The 23,292-nt window shown below is 34.5% G+C and overlaps 1 protein-coding gene across 1 annotated transcript; it reads right to left on the bottom strand.

The window, feature by feature from the left end:
- Positions 1–10,551: 10,551 nt before the first annotated feature.
- Positions 10,552–13,067, bottom strand: LOC133867386 (aspartic proteinase NANA, chloroplast). The gene is made up of 2 exons (XM_062304125.1): positions 12,354–13,067; positions 10,552–11,489 (listed from the first exon to the last, which is right to left on the bottom strand). The coding sequence occupies exons 1-2, from the start codon at positions 12,941–12,943 to the stop codon at positions 10,658–10,660; spliced, it is 1,422 nt and encodes a 473-aa protein (XP_062160109.1). The 5' UTR covers positions 12,944–13,067; the 3' UTR covers positions 10,552–10,657.
- Positions 13,068–23,292: the final 10,225 nt, after the last annotated feature.

The raw sequence follows: 23,292 nt of genomic DNA, 5'->3' as shown, positions 1-23,292 counted from the left end.
TTACTCCAAGTTCGACACGAAGTTGGATTTCTGACGACACTATTTGGGAAGGTTCTACCAAAAGTTTAGACGACGTGGCAACACATCCGAACGCTACCCAGTGTTCCAGAATATTTCGGGTCTCCTTTACGATTGAGGAAAGGAGTGACAACATAGATCATCCGGACGCTGGACCAAGCTGTCAGGACGCAATCCTGTTTTGGGAAGAATTGCGCTATTCTAGAAAGGCGGTCACAGAAGAACATCTGGATGCAACTAAGTTACCGTCCAGACGCTACTTGCCAGAGTCTGATTTTGAGCAAAATTAGGTTTTCTGTAAGCCTATAAATAGAGGCATCTAGGCTTGTAATTTGTAAGAATTCAGTATAGAATTCCATAGTGCTTAGAGAGGGTGTTTATGGAGAATTGAGGATCCGCTAGCTCTCTAGTCGTTGCCAGTGTGTGCTCAATTGTTCGTGTGAAGTCTATCTTAGGGATCAGCCCTAAGGTAAATGATTCCATTGAAGACCCTTTCAAGTAGAAAACTTGGTTGGGAAGCGTTCACGATGGTTTCGTGTCAGAGTCATAGGGACGATCGCTGCATCAGGGTATGTGAGTGTTAATTTCTATGTACTAGCTTTGTCTTCTGAATAGTTGATATTCTGGGTTTGGCTACCCTAGAGTGGTTTTTCTCTTCACAGAGTTTCCACTTTGTCAATAAATATCTTGTCTTTTTTATTTTCCACATTTAAGATATTTTGTTGCATACAAACACACACTTGGTAATTTAGAAGTCATATTTTATTTTCAAATACCTTGATTTAGGAGAGACTTCTTTCTCATTATTAACATCCCGTAGATATTAACATTTTTTTGTTTTAGCTTCAGTCTCTAACTTTAAGATAACAAAGCTCCAAAGGGAGGTTAATATCTTAAGTTAGTCAAGTGTACACCATCAAGTATATTTGACGTGATTGTCAAGTGATTTCACGGAAGCGTGGTCACGATTAATACATAACCACATATCCTATATCCCTTAAGGAAGTCTAATCTTATACTCCGCAAAGTAATGACACCCTCCGAAGGGAGTAAGGCCCATGGCCAAGGTGAGGTGCTCATACTTCATCATTACTATAGACCTGTGATGGAGGTTGCAAGAATCAGCAATATTGATTTTCTCTCCCACTTGATAATTTGAACTTACAAGTTTTGTTTAAAAACAATTGTAATCACTTTACATCCCCTTCCCCTTTCTCATGTTTGAATAGAAAAAAAAAAATTAAATAAAAATAAAATTGTAATCACTTTACAATTGTAACTTGCCTTTGTTAATTGAATTTGAGAAATAAAATTGACTTCTAATTTACCAAGTGTGTGATAATGTGCAACAAAATATTTAAATTGTGAAATTTAAAAGAGACAAATATTTTGTTGACGAAGTGGAAACTCTGTGAAGAGAAAAACCACTCAGGGGCAGCCAAATCCAAAATATCTACTATTCAGAAGACAAAGTTAGTACATAGAAATTAACACTCACATACCCCGATGCAGCAATCGTCCCTATGACTCTAACACGAAACCCATCGTGAACGCTTCCCAACCAAGTCTCCTACTTGAAGGGGTCTTCAATGGAATCATTTACCTTAGGATCGACCCCTAAGATAGACTTCACACGAACAATTGAACACACACTGGCAACGGCTAGAGAGCTAGCGGATCTTCAATTCTCCCTAAACACCCTCTCTAAGCACTATGGAATTCTATACTGAATTCTTAGAAGTTACAAGCCTAGAGCCACCTATTTATAGGCTTACAGAAAACCTAATACTGTTCAAATTTGGACTCTGGCGAGTAACGTCTGGACGGTCACTTAGCTGCATCCAGGCGGTCTTCTACGACCGCCTTTCCTGAATAGCGCAATTCTTCCCAAAACAGGACCACGTCTGGATGGCTTGATTGAGCGTTCGGACAGTCAATGCTGTCACTCCTTTCCACATCTGTAAAGGAGACCCGGAATATTCTGAAACACTAGGTAGCATCCAGACGTGTTGCCATGTCGTCCAGACGTCTGGCAGAACCTTCCCAAATAGTGTCATCTGAAATCCAACTCAGTGTCGAACTCGGAGTAACTTGACCTAGCGTTCGGACGATGTAGCTCAGTCGTCTGGACAGCTGCAACGCTGAAGCTTCTAGACACTGTGGGGCATCCGGACGGTTGCACAGGAACCGGTTGTTCTGACTTGGAAATTGCATGGAATCTTCATAGACGTCTTCTAGAAACTTGTCATCAGACACAAGGTATGAAATGAGACACTGTCCATATTACTTGAAGACTCTAAATAGAACCGAAATACTGTTAAAAAGTAATCGTTACGTAAAGTGTTTTTGTCAACTAGAATGTTGCCAATATAAAATACTAACAGAATTACCTTCCCAATCATATAAGCGATCCCAACTTCGTTAGGTTCCTTATCTTATTAGGTAATAAGCATTCTAATTCAATAGAATAATTAATCTAATTACTTTCCTTAACAAGAAAAAATACCAACCACAAAACCTTTTCATAAATGGAAACCTTTCATCCAGAATAGACATGGTAACCCTAACCTAGTTAGGTCACCCATTCCCACTGGAATCATCTCTAGGTTTATGGAGTTCCAACTCCTAAACCACTTCTTTATTCATAAATTTCCTAAACTGTGGATTCTAACATCACATTTCAACTAAGTTGAAATTCCTCATGTTTGATCCTTGTAAAAAATTTAATACCAATCCCTTGAGAAATTACCACAACCCAAAATATTCTTAGGAAAAAGAGATCCTAAAATATTAGGTTAAGGATTTTTCGATCCGTACTTTTAGTGTTTATGGATTAAGGTTAGGATTTGAGAAAATTCTAAATAATCCATGGCTTGCTACCCCCTAGGTTAAAGAGCCTTAGGTATTGCACTCCTAGAGTGCCGGCCAGCCATCACATAAAACCGATGCCTTAGTCACGGGTTGGACCCGTGGCTCGTTTCTTTGCTTGATCATAAGTAAAACTCATGTTCTAGCACGCACGGTTTCATGCCCATGTGTTTTAATCCTCAAGAACTTGAATAAAATTCACACTTCTTCTAAACATTCAAACAACTTATAACTTTATTTTATTTTGATCACAAACACGTTATATACCACATATAGCATATTTCATAATCAAAGAAATTTATTTCCTTGATTATGCATCAAAAGAAATCTTACAAGTTTAAGCATGTACCAGAAATTTAAAATTCCAGACTTGGTATGCATTAGAAAACATAATGAAATAAATTGTTTTCCAATGCGTAAAAAAACCTTTCTAAAACACATCCATTACAAACACTGTTTCGACTTTTCCAATGCATAAACAAACCTTTCTACTTGCGAAATCAATTGTTACTTCAATTTTTAAGCACTCACAAGTCATGCTAAAAAAAGAAATAAAACAATTGCTGTTGGAATTCAGAAAATTCCAGATCTATCGATGAATGAAGATTGGATTATAACTCTTTTGATATTCGTCAAAACGTGAATCCTCTCAAACCATTGCGTCAACCATGATTTTTCCACGCAAAAAAAATAAATAAAAAAATAAATTTTAGGACTTGTCTAAAGCATCCTAAAAATTTGTAATTATAGGAGCCCTTGCTATAAAAATACAGCAACACTTTTGGTATGGTAAATCACAATTAAAATACCAAACGTGCTCCTATTGACTTGAAACGTTCCAGATCAGACGCTTAGAAGTTAATCAACATGCTTTTGGTTTTAGAACGATCAATGAAAATCCTCGAAGCCTGTGGAAAAATCCAACACAAGAACAAGCAATGCTAACAATCACGCAAAAGCAATCTAAACCAGATTTCTAGAACATGGCTTTGATAATACTTGTTGCAAATCCTCTTGTGCATATGAAACAAAATTCATATCAAAGTTCGTAGTGGAATAAACGATCCCACGAAGTTTTTAACTTCAAGAGAAACATGAATACTTTGCTTTTCAAGACAAAGTTTGTGCTACTTACTCGGTGATTCGGTCTCTCCTAAGCTTTTGGGTGTAGGACTGAGTAATGGTTGATGAACATTAATCCCATATCCATAATAGGATTTGAAGCTCATCTCTTGTTCTTCAAGTACTAGAAGGTCTTTAAGAACAGATTCATTTCATAGATATTCTCTTTGATGACTGTGAGTGTGGTCTCACACAGTTTTAGTCAAGAACTAGAGAAAAACTTAGAAGCAAAACTCAGAGAAAATTCTCTCTTGGCCATGTATTACTCTCTTGTTAAAAGTGAATTGTGTTCTTTTGCTTCTTTATGGCACCTCTATTTATAGACTTGAGAATACTTGGAGAGGAAGGAAACGAGAGCATAGGAGTTCAAGTGGGTCTAGGCACGCGACAATGGGGAGAATTCTCTCTTGGCCATGTATAACTCCAAAGAAGTATTGTTGATAGAATTCTTTCTTAAATCGTTCCCAAGTGATTGCTGCTTCCGTTCCTAGCTCTTGGATTAACATGGCTTTCTTTGCTCCCCACCATCTTTTAGCTTCTCTAGAAATTTTAAAGGATGTGCACCTTACCTTCTGTTCTTCGGTGCAATTTGTTGCTAGCTACTAGCAATTCCTCTAGGCCGATCAGCCAATTTCAGCCTCAATAAGGCCTCGTATCAGTTGAACTTAATTGTCAAAAGAACAACATCCTCGATCCTTCCTTGTTTCTAGCAGGCTGAGCTTGGGCGTTGGTGATCCTGTCAAAACAACATCCTCCATCCTCGTCTCATACAAATCGAGGACATGTCTAAAACATATACTTAAAATACTTCATTAATTATTACCTAGTGCTTAACAGTAGTTCAAAGTAAATAGCGGATGCAGCCAATTGTTATACATAACAAAGGGAACTAAACAAATTAATTAGTATATGTTTCTAAGGACAATCAGGCCTAACAGCTAGTTAGGTCTTCGAATCAGACATTTGGACTCTGCAGCTATCTCTTATTCTAGCTAGTATGTAAAATAAATTTACAAGAGTAAGGAAGGGTAACTCCATGGCTTAGTAAGTAATTAAACCCAGGTAAAACATGCAAGTATTCTTTAAAATATGCCTTAAAAATAGTAACCTAAATTTCCTTTAAACATAAATAACTTTGTAAGGAAACGTTTTTTTACAAGAAATATCTTTACATTGCAGGAAATAACTATAAGAATTAAAATTTAACTTTGCATGAACAATATTGCATAAATAACTGTAAGAAACCAAAATTTAGCCTGCACAATTAAGAATATCAATAATAACTGTAAGATGAAACTCACTTTTTTACATAAAAGCAAAATTTGGCGTCGCTTCGCTCCACCAACTGACTATTATACTAGAATTTTGGTATTTTACTCGCTATACTTGAGAGAAAATGAGCCACTTCTTCCAACTAAAACAAAATAAGCTTGTAAGAATTCATAAAAATTGCAAAATCACATTTCCCAAAAAATAATTTTAAAGGAGAATCATAGGTTTACTTACCTTGCTCTCTTAAGCTCTTTAGCTACATCTTTGGAGTTATACCATTTCAAAACAACCCGTTAGAAGTCAGGTTTGCATGCAGGGGAGTAGTAGTCTTTCAATTGTTATTGGTCAGTAATTAGATGAAGCACTATGATGTCTAGTAGTTGTCTTTCAATTGATGTTGTTATTTAAATAGAGTAGGAGAAGGTTTCTATGGATCAATATCCAGCTTAGTATCTAGAGAACTTATCTACAAAGCTTTGTAGTTCTCGTAGAGGACGATATCACCAATCTACAAGTGATCTTCTCCAAGTCGTTAGTTTTCTTTATTTGAAGAGTTGAATGTGATAATAAAAGAGCATGTGAAATTAATTCCAAATCTTATGTTTGAAAATGTCTAGTTTCCCTTAGAATTTAAAAGGTCCAAGTTCCCTCCGAATCTAAGGTATAGGTTCCCTCATAACCTAACAATTTATCAAAATAAGTTGAAGAAGAATCTAAATTCAGCTTCTTTTCTTGTTGAAAGGTGCGTTACAAGATCCATTACGTACTTTCTTAGCAAGCCTAAAATTACACAAATTCGGTCATGCTCAGTATAAACCCACTCTTGATAATTTCCTTAATTAATTCTTTTAATTAATTTCTTGCAAAAATCTTATTTTTTAAATTCTTAAATAAGATATACATATTCAGTCACTTTCAAAATAACCAACTTTTTCACTTGTTCTAGCATTTTTTTACCATTATCATAAGTTTATTATAACCACGTTATAACAAGCATAAGATGATTCAAAATAACAACTTCTTGTAAACCGAAATCTCAAGAAAATAATTGGACGATATTTGCACATAAATTTGGCCATCATAACACTCTTGATTTTAAATTTTCCATCATTACGGCTTTTCGTGATTTTTAATTTTTTTTTTCCATCATTTGGCAAAAAATTTCTTACATAATTCGGCCATTAGGGGTAGTACGTTTCTTGATTTTGTTTTCCCCCATCATTTGGCAATCATAATTTATAGAATTAAACTCATAATTAAACTAAAACAACAATTAAATTAATAATTGAACATTAAATAGACATGAAATTATAAGAGATTGGAGAGAGTGAACTTACCAAAAGCTTCTCTCTTCCACGAACCACTCTAGGTACGCACATTCAACACTGTACTGCCAAGTATTCCTTTGCTAGAAACCCAGGTGTGTTTGTTTCGAATAATATTTTACTTTTTTAAAAAATAAATTATATTTTATTCAATTTTTTAAAAAAATTTCAAATTTTATTTCACAAAGTCAAACCTCGTAATTCATGCAATGAATTCGAATAATATTCAGATTCAACACCCAAACGGACCATACTAACTTAAGTATCAGACATATTCCCTGTCGACAACCCTGTCAAGCTTTTGATCTTACTTTCCATGTCTTTGTAGACATTCGTGATTCGGGATTAGATGTGCAAATCATCTTCTGTACCATCAAAATATAGATATATATTCTTTGCATCTACTACAATACCATACAATAATTTATAAAGAAATGAGTACTTTTTCTCCTTATAACTCAAAAATCATATTTTAAAAACTCTTTAAAAATTTGAAATTGATATTGAATAAGCATGTGTTTGCATCATGATTTACTTTATGCTACACATAGTTTTGGAAATATGGCTATTAATCGGTTAAATGGCTCGGTGGTTATTTTACCAAACAAGCTTGGTTTCAATTTCTGGCTCTTGGATTTTTCGAGAAATAAGAATGTCCAAGTTTGAAACCAAACTTCTAAATCTAATTACAAACCAGCCCGGCCTACTCATTAGAACATCGGGCCAGTCCGGGTTTAATAACACTGGCTAGTTTGTTAACATCCGGTCCGATCGGAACTCGAGCTGAGGGTCATCTTGTCCATCCATCAAGACAATCCCAAGTTTCAACTTACATGGGTCGACCCAAGGGTCAGCCCAGTTGTATTTGTTTCCCTACTCATGCACCACCCAAAAAACCAATAAGTTCACTGTATTTTATTTTAAGTTAAAAGTTCATTATGTCAGCTAATTAGAAGATAAGTTTTAGTTAAATTCTCAATTATTGATCTTTGTAATTGTAAGGTTAGCAATATCTGGATTGAAAAGCGAGTGTTCAATTTAAGACATTCATACTTTCTATATCAAATCAATAACTTTTTATTACTATTTAAATAAAAAATAAAATTCATTTAAAAACATAACTTTTTTTCTTTTCCTTACAAAAATTTCATAAAAAAAAAAAATTAAAAAGACACAAAAATGACATATGAAGAAATTTTAACATTAATCGTTTTTAATGAGATTAATGTATTATATATATATATATAGAGAGAGAGAGAGAAAAAGCGGTTATTTTTATGGGAAATGATCAAAACACTCCCAATGCACAACAAGACCACAACAACAAGGCACAATGGAGTGGGGTCCATGTGTGAGCCCCACTCCATTATGCTTTGTTGTTGTGGCCGTGTTGTGCACAATGAGTGTAAGGATCACTCTCCGTTTGTATGATTGATGCCACGTTCAATACATTGCTCTAAAAAAAAAGAATATATATATATATATATATATATATATATATATATATATATATATATATATATATTGTTTTATTTTTGTTCTTTTTTCTTTTATATATATATGTTGCTCTCAAGGACCCTCCCCCCACCCCCAAAATTACCATTTTGCACCGCCGGCTAGTTGAGCCTTAGGCGGCTTAATTAAAATTGAGGTTTCAGCTGGGAAAAAGTTAAAATATGATCTTTAATTTTAAAATATTAATATAATAAATATAAAATTTTATTAAAAAAAATATTTCTTCTAGCTTTTTGAAATGTTAAATTCTTAAAAAAAAAATTATTTACAAGGTTTGACAATAGGTAATATGACTGATCAATTTTATCTTTCTTGTAAGATAGTCGATTATAACTAATATTTCATTAATTGTGTACTAAAATTGGGGCAAGAGTTACATAACCAAGAAGCAAAAATCCGAAGCCATAGCGAAACTAAGTCTTCATAGGGTAATAATCACTGCTTAAACCAACTTTTGCCTGCTTTCTCTTTCTCTTTTTTTTCGACCTTCCAGTTGACCTTTTAAATGACAGTATGGAACCTTTTGCAAATTAGAAGATCTTAGAACATTCATAATGAGCTCTTCGTGAATGCTCTTAAATGGTTTCTTCATAATTTCTCTAAATTTGAAAATCTACTTTAAGGGTTTTTTTAACTAATTACTCCTTTAAATGTTTCTCTACTTTAAATAAATATTATTTTTTAATCATTCACAATAACTACCGTGAGGTTCTCCTTCAGATAGATCTACTACAAGGTATTGTATGTTCTTAGGTGGTAATTTGGTCACGTGGAATAGTAAGAAAGAGACAGTGGTAGCGCGATATAGAAGCATATATAGGCTTACCACATATTCAATCTTCAAACCAAAAGCCAAATCTTGCTACTAGAAAAAATACTGTTTTTCTCTACTTTGGCACTGTTTGCAAAAAAATATTATTAAAAAAATTATGACATTATCTTTTTAACTCTTTGGATCTGGAGAGAAAATCTGATAAATATTAAATTTAACATTTGCTAAAGAGACTGTTATATGGGCCTACTTGTAATTTTTGTTTTAAAAAAATAAATAAATAAATAAATGAAGAGGACTTACAAAGTGTTGCAGTGGCTTACCACCGAGCCGGCCATGACGTTATGTAAGGATGAGCTTAAAAGATACTAATCTAATCTGAAATTATAATCAACTTTTTTTTAATCTTAAGATTGAAAGTGAAATGGTCAAACACTGTTTGGATGATGATTGTTAATAGTAATGTATTGATAGTTTGTCGTATTAAAGGATATTTCTCGATCTAGTGGGAAAATAACAATTCAATCCATTCGATTGATTTGTCGTCATTGGATTGAGTTGTCAGGTGCGAAAATGAAGCTTGTTTTATTTGTTTATTTGTTTCAAGGAAACAGTAGGCGTGCACGTCAGAAACCGTCTAGTTTCAGCAATACACATTTAATCGTCCAAGCAAAGTTTTTTAATTTCATCTTTCACTCGAGCTAATCCCACCTGATATTCGACAAAAAGTGTATTGAATTCAAGGCATGTTATCGTATTTCGGTGTTATTCCACCCACCGGTGGTGATTCAATAACTTTAAAAAAATGTCTAACGAGTTGGACATGTATTAGGGTGAAAGTTCAACTCAGATCTCGAAATGAAAATTCTCAATTTTTATTATTATTATTCATCTAAAGTCTTACTAATCGATGTCATGATGGGACTAAATCAAACTATAACTCAATTGAACTTGAACGAATTACCGTTCGTCTCTCCCAGCCGCTCCCTTTTATATATTCTCATATATCTATTTTCTTTCTTTGTTTTTCTTGTATTAGCATTTTGGGTGTGAATTATTTTTCAGTTAAGTTAGAAGGTGTTGATTTCCTGGACGTCATAATGATTAATGGAAAGATGGTGATTGGAGAATCTCCTTTAGACAGCAGGCACGTACAGCCGCACAAGGAACAAAGTTTTATACTTTACTCCATGTTAGTTCACACTAGCCCGGTGAGAGAAAGATACATGGATTCAGATCGTTAATAATTTGGGAAGCAATTATCATTCTACAAGAAAAGATTCTGGTGGTTCTATTACTCTTCATATTTGAAAGTTATAGTCTAATTCTGAAAGGTTGCGTGAGCTCTTTAACAATGTACTACGCAGCTAATTGCCAGAGATGTCAATCCGTCACAAATTGCACTTATTTACCGACAATGAACCCTTCGCCCAATTGGCAATTATACCAACCAATTGGTTTCTTTAAATATCGACTTGAGTAGTTGGGATAATGATTTTTTTTGTGCTTCCTGATCAACCATGTTTAATTATCTTGGTCCTCTAAGCTGCGTGATTGCATTGCTGAATCAAGTTATCATACTTACAAAAGAAAAAGGACAAAATAGAAACGTATATATAAAGCAGTTGATCAGGTGATGCTTGGTTAATTTGGCTATGATTAATGCTAAAGCTCAAGAAATTACATATATAATAGCAATGAATTTGAGATACAACACATATATCATACACAAGTATGAGAAAAGAAAAATTAAACTTGACGAGGACTAGGCGCAGCTAGATGGAGCAAAACCCACTTTACGAGACCCCAAGTCAAATTCCCACAAATGATTTTGTTGCATTATATTGCCAATGATAGAGTTACCCGGCCAACTTGCCGGCACGAATCCGAGACACTTCTTCTGAGGAGCTACGTCGATAATGTAGCTCTTCACCGGTGGCTCAAATCGAGCTCCATCAGCAAAGTGAAACACAAATTTCGGCACCAATGACTCGTTATATCTTGTTGAATTGAAGCAATACTCGAACGGTCCATCGTCGGAGACCAATCTGTCATAAGGCGATACGGCCAGTTTCAATGCCATCATGACGGGATTGTAAGCCGGATCCACGAGAAGCGTTAGGCTTGTGCCTGAATCAATGATTGTCCCACCGCCAACCTTCAAATCCCACACTTCAGATGGTATGCTCAACATCTTACCGCCAATGGAGATGCCCGATATGTTTACAGCATAGAATGGGGAAATAACCCCAAGAATGAGCTTGGTATATTGCATATTTCCCACGAACGAATGCTGATGATCATGACCATTTCTATTGCCACCAAAAACAAGATAATTTGAGACATTCTTGGGACTCAAGTGATCGACAAGGCAATATGAAAACTTGCCACCAAACTTGTGAGCCGCTGTGGTTGCAAAAGTGTAGTTGGCGTAGCCTAAACCCAATACACCATTGGCTCCCTTGAAGCCCTCGCCCTTTGTAGACTCGGTGCACCCAATCAGCACGTTGTCAAGTGTCATCTTTCTTCCATTGGTTAGGTTTACTGTTATGGTGTCATTGGCAAAGAAGCCCAAGGCAGCCGACCCGTCGATGTAACTAAAATAAAAGATGAGCAAAACAAATTATAATTAATTAATTAATTGATAAAAAGGATATGCAAAAAATTAAGAGGCATTAATTGCAGCCATGACTGACAGATCCTGAACAAAGGGTTCAAAGATGTGGGTCATGTGAACGACCAACTTACCTACTAACAATAACTGCAATTTAAATCTTATGTTTGGATACTGAGGTATTTACAAGCGCTTGCTTCACCAGTATATCATGTGCAAACCTAGATTTATCAACTTTATATGTGGTGGCTCAATCAATTATGTTTACCCATAACAAAAGAGCCCGTGACCACGATGGTGACAGTGATGCTTTCAAAGACCATGACTCCCCAGTTAATCCAGATAAGGATTTCCCGCAATTATTTGTACGGGTTTATATACAACTCATTTGTTCAAAATTTATTTGGTTAGATAAATTTAAATGAGTTATTAAGACCCATGCATGAATCCTACTCATTTGTCTTGTTGTGCAAATATTGTGTACACTTTTGTTTTGCATGTATCGGTCCTCGTAGAGTATAGGTAGTACGTACCGGTAGTGTGCATTAAAAAAAAGACAACTAAACTCACCTGATAACTTCAATAAAGACGAGTTCCAACCAATATTTAAGGCTGGCTTTTAATTTACGAATGAATTCAACGTTTGTGTGTACCTCATGAACAGTTTTTGGTTGGGTTTTTCTTCTTCTTCCAACACTTTTGTCCCTTGATTTGTCTAATTAATTAAGCCATTAATGCAACTAATAACAATTTTGACGCAAATCATAACAATTTTGCCCCAAATTAATTCGTTTTTGATTAATTAAGCAGCAAGCAAAGAAGAAGAATACAGAGGCTAGCTACCAACCTGAACTCATAGGCGCAGTGGGCTGATGGGGAGGGGCATGTAGGACTGCGGAAGAGATCCGCGAGCCCAACCTTGCACATCTCCGACGAACACGGCACAGCTCGGAAGGAAGAAGACCGATCCGCGTGAAACACCCTCCGCCGGTCGAGCAGTCTCCCTTTGTGGGTGCTACAATTGTTTCCACAGCCGTACCGGCAATTCACCCACGTCAGCTCGCTCGCGGTGTCGGCGATCAACAGAAACTGCTGCGCCGGCTTCCCAACTTTGACCTGCACGAAGTACTGACCCGTCCCGAAATCCGCACCCGAGTGCATTGGCATTTCTATGGACGCAGCTTCCAAGTCCTTTCTCCTCGTGTTCAGGCCGCGTTTGTGTGAGATGATGCGGTGACGAACGATGTCGTTTCGGGCGAGTTCGTTAATGCGCTCCAGCAGCGTTTGCTCCTGCCATGGCACTTGTCCGATGAGCTGAGGATTGTGCCGGTGTATCAACTCCAGCCTCATCGTGTGAGCAAAAGCCAAGAAGCCATGAAAATGGACACAAACGGAAAGCGAGAAGATGACGAGTAGCGAGATTGGCTTCGACTCCATGATCGTAAGCTGCTTGTAAAATAATTTCTGTGACACAAAGGAGAAACGGAGGGGGAGCTCCTCAATCCTCCTACACAAATATCGAGAGAGCGAGAAAGAGAGGCGCCTTTATTGTGGAGTTTATTGTGGGGCTATATATATATATATATATATATATATATATATATATATATATATATATATATATATATATATTTGTTGTTGTGCTGTTAATCTGTTGCTATACTAGGCAATGGTTGGCATAAGGAGACAGTGTAAAAATACTTTAAATAGGTATTATAATTAAAATGAATTTTATTATTGACGTAAAATAAGGGATTCTAAGATTCTTAACTGATATTGTCGACTCCTTTAATTGCTGTAATTTGCTCAATAGTTTCTATTTAAAAAAGAATAATAAAGGCAACCATCATTCTTGATTTCTTGTTCGCCGCCCTACGTATATATATATTTTATTTTCTTGGTTGCTTTTTTATACTGGCTCCTACCTTTAAGCATTGTCCACCAGTGTGATCTCTCTCAATCTCATCCTCACATCCATGTTGATTAGAGTTGGAATAATGCATTTATTCAAAATTAACGAAAAAAAAACTTTTTAACTAATACGATAAATGTCTAGTAAATTTCTGACTCAGAGCGCCAATTATTATTATTATTATTATTATTTTTTTTTTAAAGTAAGAGCGTCATTTGAATTTGATTCCTCACTTTTTGAAAGTCAGTATTCGATGCTTAACTTTTTCGCGAATTTGAAACAGGTCATTCCGTGATTTTTCCTTCCATTTTTGCAACCACCGTTAGTGCCACATCAACATTTTCACCACATCATTTTAAAATATTATTATTTTATTTAATTATTAATTTAAAAACTTAAATTTTATTTTATTTAAAAAAAAAAAAAAAAAAAAAAGAAAGGGGTTTGGGGGTGGCTGCCTAGGGCCGAGGGTGGCCGCGCGGCTCTCCCAGTCCCTAGGGGTGGCTTAAGTGATTTTTACGCTCATATTGTGTGGTTGAGTAATTCTATTAGTATATTAAGTATCCATCAAGTGTCCATCTTAAAATGATATGACTTTTAAAATTACCATTTGATCAAATAATAATTTTGATCAAATGGTGATCTTAAAAGCCACATCATTTTTTAATGGACACTTAATATACTAATAGAATTACTTTGTGTGGTTTAAGTGATTTTTTCGAGTAATTCTACATATACATTAAGTGTCCATCAAAAAATAAGGTGGCTTTTAAAATCATTATTTGATCAAGCACACGTCCAATGGTGATTTCAAAAGCCACCTCCTTTGTTTTTAACACTGGATGTACAAGTAGAATTACGTGATTTTTTTCATATCACTGACTTTAAAAAAATAATAATAATAAAATAAAAAACCTACTTAAAACACGCCAAGTCAATTGGTGTGATAAATGAGTGTAAATAATAGTATTACTCTTTTAAGGATGTACAAGTGGACAGTTATTAACTGCAAAGGCAGACCTATATGGGGGGGGGGGGGGGGGGGGGGGGGGGGGGGGCCACCACAAAATTTTCCCCAAAAAAAAAAAATAATAAATTTTACCCTTAATTTTGTTTATTTTTTTAGTTTTACCCCCAAATTTGTTTTCTTTCAATTTCTCCCCCCCCCCCCCCCCCCCCAACATATTTACAAGACTGGGTCGGCCACTGATTTAACTGCCTAATAACGACTACTCGCTAATAATCGCTAACTGCATACTCGCTAATAATCGCTAACTGCATAACTGCTTTTGTAAGCAATTCAAAATATTGAGTTGCCTATAGCTTAGCTGTCGTTCTTGTCGTCTTATGAATGTCAAAAGTCTACTGATTGTAGTATATACATTAAAGGTGCGTCCCTTTGTGTTTTTTCCTTGGTGGTATCCATTCTCCAGTCAAGTACTGCTGAAGTTGCTGAGGTCTTTTGTGCATTGCAATAATCTGATGCACCGCCAATTAAAATACTCGTATGAGAAAAATAAGAAATTAGTATCTTGGGTTTCTGTCGTTAACAAATAATTTTCTAGTCTAAAATTTTGATAATTTTAAAAAGTCAACCGATCCGATTACTCCAAATAAACATTATCCTATCAATAAATTCCGTCAAATCAATTCTCTATTTGCCTATTTGGTCTCGGAGTTTCACATCCGCCCTACCACGTCGCCGGAAACAAATCACACATAACGTATTGTCAAATTGAAGGTTTATTTTCACGCCTAACCCATCGTTGTTGCGCTCTCGAACGATCGATATATTTACCGTCGCATCTATTTTCACGACAACCCGTATGCTTCTGGACGAAGAAGACGGTCATCAACCGCTACACTTGGGGATTCGGCGGTGGTTTTCGTTGGTTCGTAAAAGGTTATTGAGGACAAATAGTGAGACATATATGGTAATGTCGATTTTGGTTTCACCATGATGTCAATTTTGTGTATGTTGTATGTCTCTCCATTTCTACAAATCTCTCTCTTTTATGCCTTTCTATTTGGCTATATTCTCTGGTTCGATACTCTACCTAACAAAAACAAACACCTATATTTGTCAATATTCTTCTCAGTTCCAATAATATGAATTTATGTCTCACAACAATCTATTCTTCAATTTAGTAAGTTAGTTAAATTGGTGGATGCTTATTAATTTCTATTGGTAGTAGTTGAGTGTACATAACACATGTTACATTCAATGGACTCACCAACGTCCATTAATTGGCTTGATTTAAGGATTCACACCCTAGATCTTTTGAAAACTGTTATCTTTTGAGGATTTAGGACTGGTTTGTTTAGAGGTAAGACAGTTCAATTATAAATAAATTAGAAAATTATTGAACTGATAGCCTAGTGAGTTACAGTCCTTTTTTATCATCTTCCAATATTAGCTGGTTAGAGATGGAATTGGATCCTCTCGAGTTTATTTTATTGAACTAATATCCTAGTAATTTGATAAGTAGCTGTTATTTTTCATCATCTTTCAATATTAGCTGGTTGGAGAGGAAATTGGATACTCTCCTCTTCAAATGAACCGGAGATGAACCGTTTCGGTAAAAAGAATAGTTCTAAAGAAAGTAAAATAACAATTTTGCCCATCTTTTTTAAGGAATCAATTCCTTGAACTAGAAAAGATCTGATCCTGTTGGAGAGTGGCTATGTTACCAACATAACTAATGACGAAAGTTGTCTACTGTGATACTTTCCCCTTTAACTACCACTCCGTTATATATTTACAGATGTGGCTAGTGTTTTCTTTTTTCTTTTTTCTTTTTTTAAAGTCATTACAAGTGATATCAAAGTAATTTAGTAATACCATGTGGTACTAAGATACTGTAAGGCGAGCGCTAACTACTGACGAATGTTGTGATATATACTTCCCCCCCTCCAACTACCACTCTGCAATATATTTGCTAATGTGATTAGCGTTTTTTTTTTTTTTTTGAATTCGTAACAAATAGTATCAAAGTAATCTAATAATACCATGTAGTGCTAAAGTACTGCTAGCTGTACAAGCGGTTACGACCAATAATTGCTAACGATAACTACCTAAGGCAGTAATTGAATTTTAACAACCGCAACCACTCTGCTTAAGCGGTTAGCGGTTAGTAGTTATTAAATCCTACAACCGGTGGTTAATAATCACTTTTTATATATGGACTTTTGGGCCGGTTTTTGGGCTTTTTTGAATTTTTATTAAAAATTAAGGGTTTATCAAATAAGTAATCGATAGAATTCATGTTGTATCCATTGACAAAAGTACTGTTAAATTAAACAATACATACTAAGAAAAGTGTAAAGAATTATATACTCATATACATAAATGAACTAGAAAAAAGAAAATGGTAGAAGTTGCATAACAAGTTTACCAATTCAAATACCTCATTTGGTCGATGAGATTTCTTTCAAACCCTCTTTATTTGTTACCTTAAAGATGAACTGTAAGACTTTGGAGAAAATTAAATAAGGCACCGGAATCTTAGATTTAAAGCCTCAAAGGTAGTGATATGAACTTTTTGCAGATTTTAAGATATTGATAATAAATTGTGATCCCAAGTATAATCTTTGCTTGTTATCAAAGAGAATAAAAATTTTAGAGCGGATGTAAGATTTTTCTTTTTGTCAATAAAATTAAATACATCACTTTTTGTATCGAAGTTATTTATTTTTTTATTTTACCTATATAATATAATTTTTTTTATAATTTATATATAAGGGTAAGTGGTTAGCGGTTATTAACCGCCGACCCCTACTCCTAAAATCACTAACCGCTCCGCCATAGGTAGTTAGCGGTTATTTATATTCGTCTTCAAAAGCAGTTATATGGTTGTGCAGTTAGCGGTTATCACCACCCCGTTTGTACAGCCCTAAACTGCAAGGCACTGCATGGTGAGAACCCTGACGAAAAAAAAAAAACAACATTAATTTTGAATATAAGAGATTGTGACACTTTAGAGAATTAGGCTCGTATTAAAAAACATGAATTGCACAAATTGCACAAATTGCACAAATTGAATTGAGTTGGTGAATTATTATTATTAATTTATATATATATATACACCAATTCAACAAGATATATATATATATATATATATATCTTGTTGAATTGGTGAATTATTTAAATTAAGGTGCTCAAGGATCAAGTACAAATTTATTTGTCAGACAATATAAACAATCTGGACTCAACAATGAAAGTGGGAGGCTCCTCCCTCCTCCCGGTCTTTGGTTCTCCTAGTCCCTAGGAATTTTTTGTTTCCTCCATGGCTAGTTCCATTGGAGGTCAGGTTGCTCCTTGCCGTTAGGGCAGGAGTTTTGTTCCTCCCGGACTTGTTCCGGTGGAGGTTTTGTTCTCCTAACCCTTATGGGTTGAGGAGTTTGTGTTTTCTTTTCTTGTTTTCTCTTTTTTTGACTGAAAGGCCTTCATACAGCGTTGGTTTTGGAGGATCGGCCACTCTTCGTCGTGTCTCCGGTGGATTTCTAGTCGTGCTCAACAGTTGTGTTTCTTTGTGGGTTAGATCTGTTATATTCTACTGGGACTATTATGATACGCGCTTCCCAATTGTGTTCACTGTCGTCAACCGGTCCAGCCGTCTCAAGCTAGTGGTCTTGCTGTACGATCTTGCCGGCGCGTGGTCTGCACGAGTGGGGGTTCATTTTCTATGGTTAGGCACGTGTGGATCACGCCATTTTTCTCGGGCCATAGCGAGTGGTGGTTGGTAGTTGGCAGCGGTTTTGTGCTGTTTGGGGAGTCTCAGGGGTTGGCACGTGTTATGCACGCGCCTCCTCAGTAGGCAGTGGTCTCCTTCTTTGATGCTGGCAGTGATGGTTTTTTGTTGGTTGTATATTCTCTTGTATCTTTGTTGTCACAGTGTCTATGTAATGCACGATTTTATTGGACTATATTTGTAGAGAGTGGCTCAAAAATGGTGTCCTTGTAATTTTGTGTGTTGTTTAGGCAACTGCTTTTAAGTCAAATTTGTTTTCTGGCTTAGGATATTGAGGTTTCTTTATACTTCACGTTTGTCTCTATAATGCCTTTATGGCTTTGTTTCAGCCTTAGATGTAGCACATGTTGCTTCGTTCAAAAAAATGAAAGAAAGTGGACTACCTTGGTCCTTAATGATGCTGGACTTTCATATAACAGGCTGTCCACGTTTCGGAGTGGAACCATGATTCCCCGGATTCAACAAATTAAAGCGCGTGTCGAATCATGGAGGGCCCAGATTAAAATCTATTGATGTCGGTTCCGCCGTGTTCCATCTTATCCATTTTTTTTCTTCTTATATAAATAAAATAATAATAATAATCGCGTCTTACCCAGTAGTTGTAAGAATGCGTGAAGGAGCAAAAAGTTTTCCGCGTATCCCTCATTATAAGGATTTTCTTTGGAAACAAAGACGCCGCTAACTTATGTCTTGTTTGGCAAAGTGCCGTGAATTGTTAATTTTAGAGTTAATAAAAAGTGGTAAATGTGATATAAAGTAAAAAGAATTTGCATTGAAAAGTAAAAAAAATTTATATTATAGTGAATTTTTTTATTTAAATATTAATAAAAAATTATTGATATGATATAAAAAGTAAAAGAAGTTGGAATGTTTTGATGTTGATTGCTAATGGAAAATGTAAAAATAAAGTGGGAAATTTTTGTGTTGTTTGCCAAACAAGGCCTAAAAGTTTGTTTGTGATTTCAAAAAGCGCGATTTAAAAAATATCAATTATAAATTTTTTTTAAAAGAAATCCCTTACCTGCGTTTTAAAAAAATAAGTTCTTATGTTTTCAAATCGTAAATTTTTTAAAAATATCATTCACAATCTATTTATTTCCGGTAATTTAATTTAAAATTACACATTTTACGTACAAAATCACAATTTTCAAATGCACCCTTAGTTGGAATGAGACTGGCTTAGCATATATAGATAGCAAAGTGACGATAATCCTAGGGTTTTTTTCTTGGAATGTAATGGGCTATTAACTTTAGTAGAGAGATTTAATATTATTATTATTATTATTTATTTTTATGAATAGAATGATAGGGGTATAGAGAACTGACAATCATGGTGTTTCTTTCTTGAAATTGATGGTGAAATGACTTTACGGAATTAGGCAGTTATTTTCACATAGTGAGTTTATTTTCTTGGAAATTGATGGTGAAATGACTTTAGGGAATTAGTCAGCGATTTCACATGGTGGGTAAAATCACAACCTTGAGATGCTTCTTTAAGCCTTTTAACTATGTACAAGACCATATTTGGAATGAGCAAGGTTAGGTTACAAGTATTTCTTGTGTTTTTCTAAATGAATTGTAGAATTACTTGTTTAGAATTGATATTAAGAAGTTTAAAAAGTGTTTTTAGTATATAATAAACTGAGTCAAGAAAAAATGATCGAGTCGGTTTAGTGAAAAAAAATAAAAAAAATTTAAAGAGTATTTTTTTTCTTATACTTTTTTATTCTAAAAGTTTGTTCAAAATTGTGTTAAAAAATAGTGTTTTTAATTATAGAAAAAGTTAGAAAGAACAAAAGTCTCATTTTTTAAGTTTTTTACCAGACAGATTCATTTTTACTTGGCCTAACTTTTTATATACTAAAAGCACTTTTGAAGCTCCTTAACGCAATCCTAAGCCGGCTCTAAAAAAAGTACAAATTCCGTTTTAAGAGAAGCTTGAAAATAAAGTTTTTTCTAAAAAGATCATTCAAACTTTTTTCATGAAGAAAATCTCAATGGTTTAAGCGCAATCTTAGGTAATATATTAATGGTCAATTGCATACCGAATTTGGCTAATTACGAACTGTAAAAAAAAATTACAACACATATATAATAATTTTTTCAACGGTTCATATTCAATTTTAAACTCTCTTTATGAATTTTTGGTATGAAGCAATCAAACAGGATGTGAATGCAATCAAGAAATTAAAGAAAAAAAAGTAGTATTTGTATAATCACCGCTCATTCAATTTTCAAGAGAGAAAGAAGAGATCGAGTTTAACGTCATTTTCAAAGTTAATTAGGAATCTGAAACAGCTATGTATATATATATATATATATATATGGATAATTAATGGACCTCTTCCAATATTCCTTTATCAAAATGCTCTTTCAGTCTATTTACCGAAAAACAGAAAATCTCACACAATCAAAGGTTGTGTTATTTTACTCGTTTCGATCTGCATCACGTGCTCGACTTCAACATATGATAAAGTTGCAATTATATATATATATATATATGATCATGTTTGAGACCGTGCAAAAATTCAAACATTGCATTCATTAGTCAGAGCTTTGATATGTGTTTTTAATATTTTGCCCATATTAAACTTTAAAAATTATCAATTTAGGGTATTCATATTTCAATTTTAACCACCCGTTAGAATTTACCGTTAGATCTTTTCAAAATTCATAAAATAACCTTAATTTCTTTTAGGAAAAAAAAAAAGTTGCTAAGATTTAGGTGTTGGTAAAATTTAACAGAATTTGCAAAAATATTTATGCCTGAATCTTTGAAATTTTTTATAATTTTTTATTAAAAAGTAAACACAGAAGTACTTTGAAAATTTTAGTAGGATTTAACGAAAAATTCTAACGGATGGTTGAAATTGAAAAAAAAAATTGAAAGATTGATACTTTTTAAAGTTCGGGTATCTTTTTTTAAAATGATGAAAGATCAAGGATTATAAGTGAAGTTTTTCGAAAAGTTAGCTTAAATTTTCAATTTTCTTTTAATTTTGTTTTTTCTAATTTATGTCGGCTTATATTCTGCTAACTCTTGATGACCTGATGGCTGGTACTTTGGTGCCTTTCAACGTATATTATGCCACTTCTTCAGGTCCCCGATGTCTTCTCTGTCTCTGCTCATTAACTTGCATAAGTTGATTACTATAAGAATATTTTATTTATACTGATAGTTGGCAATTACAACCGTTGAAAAAGAAAATGACGGTCCAAGAAATACGATCTATATATATATATATATATATATATATATATATAACCCTTGTTCAATATGTACTAAAAACATTCAAAAGATAACATTTCTTTGAAAAATGTGTTGGTTGAATATTAATCAGTTATCAGTGGAATACACCTAGAAATGTGGATAGAGAAAGTACATATTTTAAACCTATATATATATATATATATATATATATATATATGCATGCGAATCTTATGAGTGAGCTGTATGTCAATAATAATAATAATAATGATAATAATAATATATACAAACTTGAAGAAGAGAAGATGATATTTTATTCATACTCATTTATCATATTTGTTTTATACTAGTTGACGTGATTTGTTTTGAGTGAAATTTTTATTTTTTTTATTTTTAAATATTTAATATGAAAAGTCATTTAAAACATATTACATCAACACATATAAAATAAGTGTAAATAGTAAGTAGCATTACTCCTCATAGATTCACTCCTAACTTGAAGTAGTAGAATGTACGCCATTTCTTAGCACATGCATACCATTAGCAAATCTATATTTTCTCTATATTTGAACTGTTGTGAAATATTATTTGCATGTGATTCAGTTTCCAAACATAATTAGAAAAAACTGTGGTGTTGTAGTTTCTAAGTAGAGGTTCGGATAAGTTCGCTTTAATCTGTACCCATTTTGCTTATGTACCCACCTCGTGCGGCTCCTTGAGAGGACGGGTCACTTGTTTCACCCATTTCACACCCTTTGTAATTATTTTCACACTATTTTAGTTTGTTTTGGATCTATTGTTGGGAGTTTACCCAATTTTTCGTTTATAGGGTCATCCACTCCTTCCTTTCAGATTAAGAGTGAGAATGATCATCAATCTCCTGTATCTCTCTCCTTATTAAAAAAAAAAAAAAAACTATTCAACTATTTTGCCCATTTTCCAAATCAAGTGCGCAATTGTGGTTATTATACTCAAATAACATAGCATGCTCAATTTAACCTAATTTTTTTTTTTCAATTAATGCCCCGTTTGTTTCGGCGTAAAATGGTTTCCGTCGTAAAATAATTTCGGGGAAGTCATTTTTCAGAAAAATATTTTCCGTCGAAATCATTTTTCGGTGTTTGGCGCGTACGGAAAATTACAAATATTTTTTATATTTTAATTTAATCATATTAATTTAAAAAAATTAAATTTTATTCACAAAATAAAAAATATTAATAAAAAATAATATTAAAATATTTTTTAAAATTTGCCATATACAAATTCCGGCAAAGTTGCCGGAATCCGGCCATTTCCGCCGTATTCCGGGGAAATTTGCCGGAATCCGGCACAAAACGGCCGGAAACCGGCCGTCCTGGCCAGTTTCCGGCCAACTGGCCGGAGATTCGGCCAGAACAGCCGGATCCGGCCTCTCCGGCCAGTATCCCAGCCAGACGGCCGGATCCGTCCAGGATTCCGGCCAGATGGCCGGATCTCCGACTTTCTGGCCGGATCCGGGCCGGTATCCGGCGAGATAGCCGGAATCCGGCATGATATCCCCGGAATCCGGCGACATCTGACGGACGCCCCCGGATTCCGGCTTAATTTGTCAAATTCCGACACCGACCGGAGTCGGAATCTGACTTGTCGAAATTCGGCAATAGTCAACTACTTGAACGTAAAGGTCGACTGCGTTGTTTAAAAAAAAATCGACTGCATCTACCATTTACGGAAAATGATTTACGCTTTTAAAAAGCGTAAATCATTTTCCAAAATTTATTAAGCATTTTTTGTCAAACGGAAATCATTTTCCGATTGACCATTATTTTCGCCCCTACCAAACACCGAAAAATACCGAAACCATTTTCCAGAAATCATTTTACGCCGAAACAAACGGGGCATAAAATTAATTTAAGGGTGAATTAAATATGTCACG

This window comes from Alnus glutinosa, chromosome 4, assembly GCF_958979055.1.
Source record: "Alnus glutinosa chromosome 4, dhAlnGlut1.1, whole genome shotgun sequence".
NCBI lineage: Eukaryota > Viridiplantae > Streptophyta > Magnoliopsida > Fagales > Betulaceae > Alnus > Alnus glutinosa.
Note: the sequence above shows the minus strand (reverse complement) of the source record. Positions and strands in the feature narration are given on the sequence as shown.

Coding starts and splice junctions, on each gene's coding strand:
- LOC133867386 (XM_062304125.1), bottom strand. CDS start 12,943: ATGGAGTCGAAGCCAATCTCGCTACTCGTCATCTTCTCGCTTTCCGTT. Junction 11,490..12,353: donor CACTGCGCCTATGAGTTCAG/GTTGGTAGCTAG, acceptor CTTTTATTTTAG/TTACATCGACGGGTCGGCTG.